General features: G+C 41.6%; 1 protein-coding gene across 1 annotated transcript in view; it reads right to left on the bottom strand.

Moving 5' to 3' along the window:
• The window catches only part of LOC107731677 (alpha-1,6-mannosylglycoprotein 6-beta-N-acetylglucosaminyltransferase B-like), a 129,061-nt gene that overhangs the window by 10,229 nt on the left and 116,204 nt on the right, over positions 1–2,628 (bottom strand). Inside the window, exon 11 of the mRNA XM_016542824.1 lies at positions 1,002–1,132. Within this exon, the coding sequence (XP_016398310.1) occupies positions 1,002–1,132 (131 nt within the window). The remainder of the gene's footprint in view (positions 1–1,001; positions 1,133–2,628) is intronic.

The following is a 2,628-nucleotide window of genomic DNA, read 5'->3' on the forward strand; positions in this document are numbered from 1 at the left end:
ATATTCACTGTACTTTTCCAGGTCAGGAAGTTGCAATAACTCCCTGGCACTTCCAGGTTTTTCCATGACCGTGAGAACCCTTCTCATCCATAAACTGATGAAATGATTGTCACGCTCTGACTTGGAGCTGTAAGTGAGCCAAGACGGTCGACAAGAGACCAAAAAATAAATTAGAAGGGGGGGAAACGGTGGACAAAAGGGCGATGATTGTCTTTCCAATCTCTAAGCGTACAGTTGTAGTGCTGGGCTGAGTGACACATGCACAATGAGAGCGAGTGGGCTGCCATTTGGCCCGGAGGGAACTGTCAGTGTTTAGGGACTCCAGAGTGCAGATAGCTTTTAAATGGCAACCTGTCAAACAAAACATACACGACAATGCACACCTCAAGCAGCACAGAGACAAAATAACACGTTAAAAATGGCAGTCAAAACATTCAGGTTAAACGTGGAGACTTCATTTTTCAAAGCCTTGGAGCTTTCCGAGGCTCCTGGGGTACATTTTACTCTCATCAAAACCAATCTCTGCTCCCAAACGCCCACCGGTTTGAACACACTTTCTGATTAAAGCCTGCTACTTGTCAAGTTTTTATTTATTTATTTATTTTTGTTGGAAGACGGGTGGGCGCAGTTTCCTCCGGCGATGTTCACAGACTGTCTCTCTCGATGCTGCAGAATGTTTTCTTTCATCCTGCTTTGAAGCGTGTTAAAGCAGCCTGATGTTATTTGCTGTCAGCACATCCAAATGCCACTTTAGCGCAATCAGTGTGCCCAACAAGCCATGATAGGAGCCAGGCAATCAATCTCTGTATGTTCTGACAGTTACACAGACTGAAGCAAGTTTACAGCAGGGATGGCACAGTGTTTTCGAATGCTGAGCAAGCCTGGCAGTACATGCTGTAGAAAAGTGTCAGAATTCTGCTAATTCTGCTGTTTCTGCTAACCAATCAAGAAACAGTCAACCTTTGCTTTGGCGGGCTGTTATTGGACGCACACATTCTTACCTTCCACATACTGGCCTCTTTGCCGTAAACCACTGCCATGTTGTTGACTTTGTCCCTCTGTATCATCAATCTTTCAGTCTTGTTTAGTTCCTCCGTCACAAAACCCATGAAAGAGTTATCAGGAGTGTGTGCTGCAGAAAAAAAAAACAACCAAAAACAGAATATTTCTAATTACATAAATACAGTTCTTTACGAGATCATCGCAATGACACCATTACATTCATTTTGAATGTTGCAAAGAGAAGCAGTGGACAGAATTATTTCATGAATGCTCATAAAATGTAAGTTTGATTGCTGAATGTAAGGTAGTAAACCTTAAGGTAGTATATATTGACTGTCATACGCGGAAGTCGTTCCGGCGGATGATGTAAGACGTCGATGTTGCGTGATTAGTGACGAACGCGGAGACAAAACGAAACGAAACAAAACGCTGGTCACGAATTAGAAGCACAAAATGAGGATTTGTAAAGTAAAATGTTGGAGGATTTCGATATAAGCCAAGAGGAGAGTGGTTTTCCTTTGCTAAAGTAGGAAACTTTGTTTCCTTTGCTCCTGCATTTCTCAGAGGCGCGCTCACGACGCATACGGCCTACGTCATCTGCCTGAATATCTTCCACGGACCACAGTCAGCGGAAGTGAGAAAAAAGTGTTTATTACGTTTGAAATATGGATATTTATCTTACAAAAATGCATGGATTCGCTACAGGAGGCCTTTATTCACCCCCCGGAGACGTGTGAGGGACGTTTTATTACGGATGCGTGCACTTTATTTCACGTCTTCTGAACTGTTGCCAACCAAAACCCACTTACCCCCATTGAAAGGCTTGGAGGGGCCAGGACAATTTTTAATATAACTCCGATTGGATTCGTCTGAAAGAAGAAAGTCACATACACCTAGGATGCTTTGAGGGTGAGTAAAACACAGGCTAATTTTCATTTTTGGGTGAACTAACCCTTTAAGCCATTCAAGTGCAAGACAGCGTGAAAGAGATTTAAATGCGGTAGTCGCAGGCTGTGATAGATTGTTTCTGTGCGCACACACGCTAAAAGCCGCAGCTCGGACAGCATGCGAGTGACAAATTGAGTTGTCTTTCGCATCTTCTTGAGCAAATGCACACAAAATTATATCAGAATGGCTGTTTCGATGGGTATCCACGTAAACACGTATTGTTTCTGACCCGCCCTTCACCCCAAACCAGCAGGATCACGACTTCTTCCACCTGTAATGGTAGAACTGCTCGGTCCCCTTGCTGTATCGGCTCAAATGCATAAGCAACTGGACTTATTTTGAGCTCAGCAGTCCTTTTAAGTGTGTCTATATATTTTTTTTATTAAAGTGGAAATCAGTTTACTAAATAAGGGGGGAAGCACCTCTCAAGCATTTAGACCATGTATGAAATAAAGGGATTCCCAAACGTTTTTTGTCAGCCATATGCTTTAGACATGAAATATTTACTTGAAATATTTCGTAATATTTCAACAACTTAACACATTCACATGTTTACAGTTTGATGTCGCTCAATGGTCACATTAACATGCAGGTAAACAAATTAAATATTTCTATGTTTAGTGTCCAAGTGTTTAAATAATTTAATTTACATTATATATATATATATATATATATATA

This window comes from Sinocyclocheilus rhinocerous, unplaced genomic scaffold (assembly GCF_001515625.1).
Source record: "Sinocyclocheilus rhinocerous isolate Xijiao unplaced genomic scaffold, SAMN03320098_v1.1 scaffold1902, whole genome shotgun sequence".
Lineage (NCBI taxonomy): Eukaryota > Metazoa > Chordata > Actinopteri > Cypriniformes > Cyprinidae > Sinocyclocheilus > Sinocyclocheilus rhinocerous.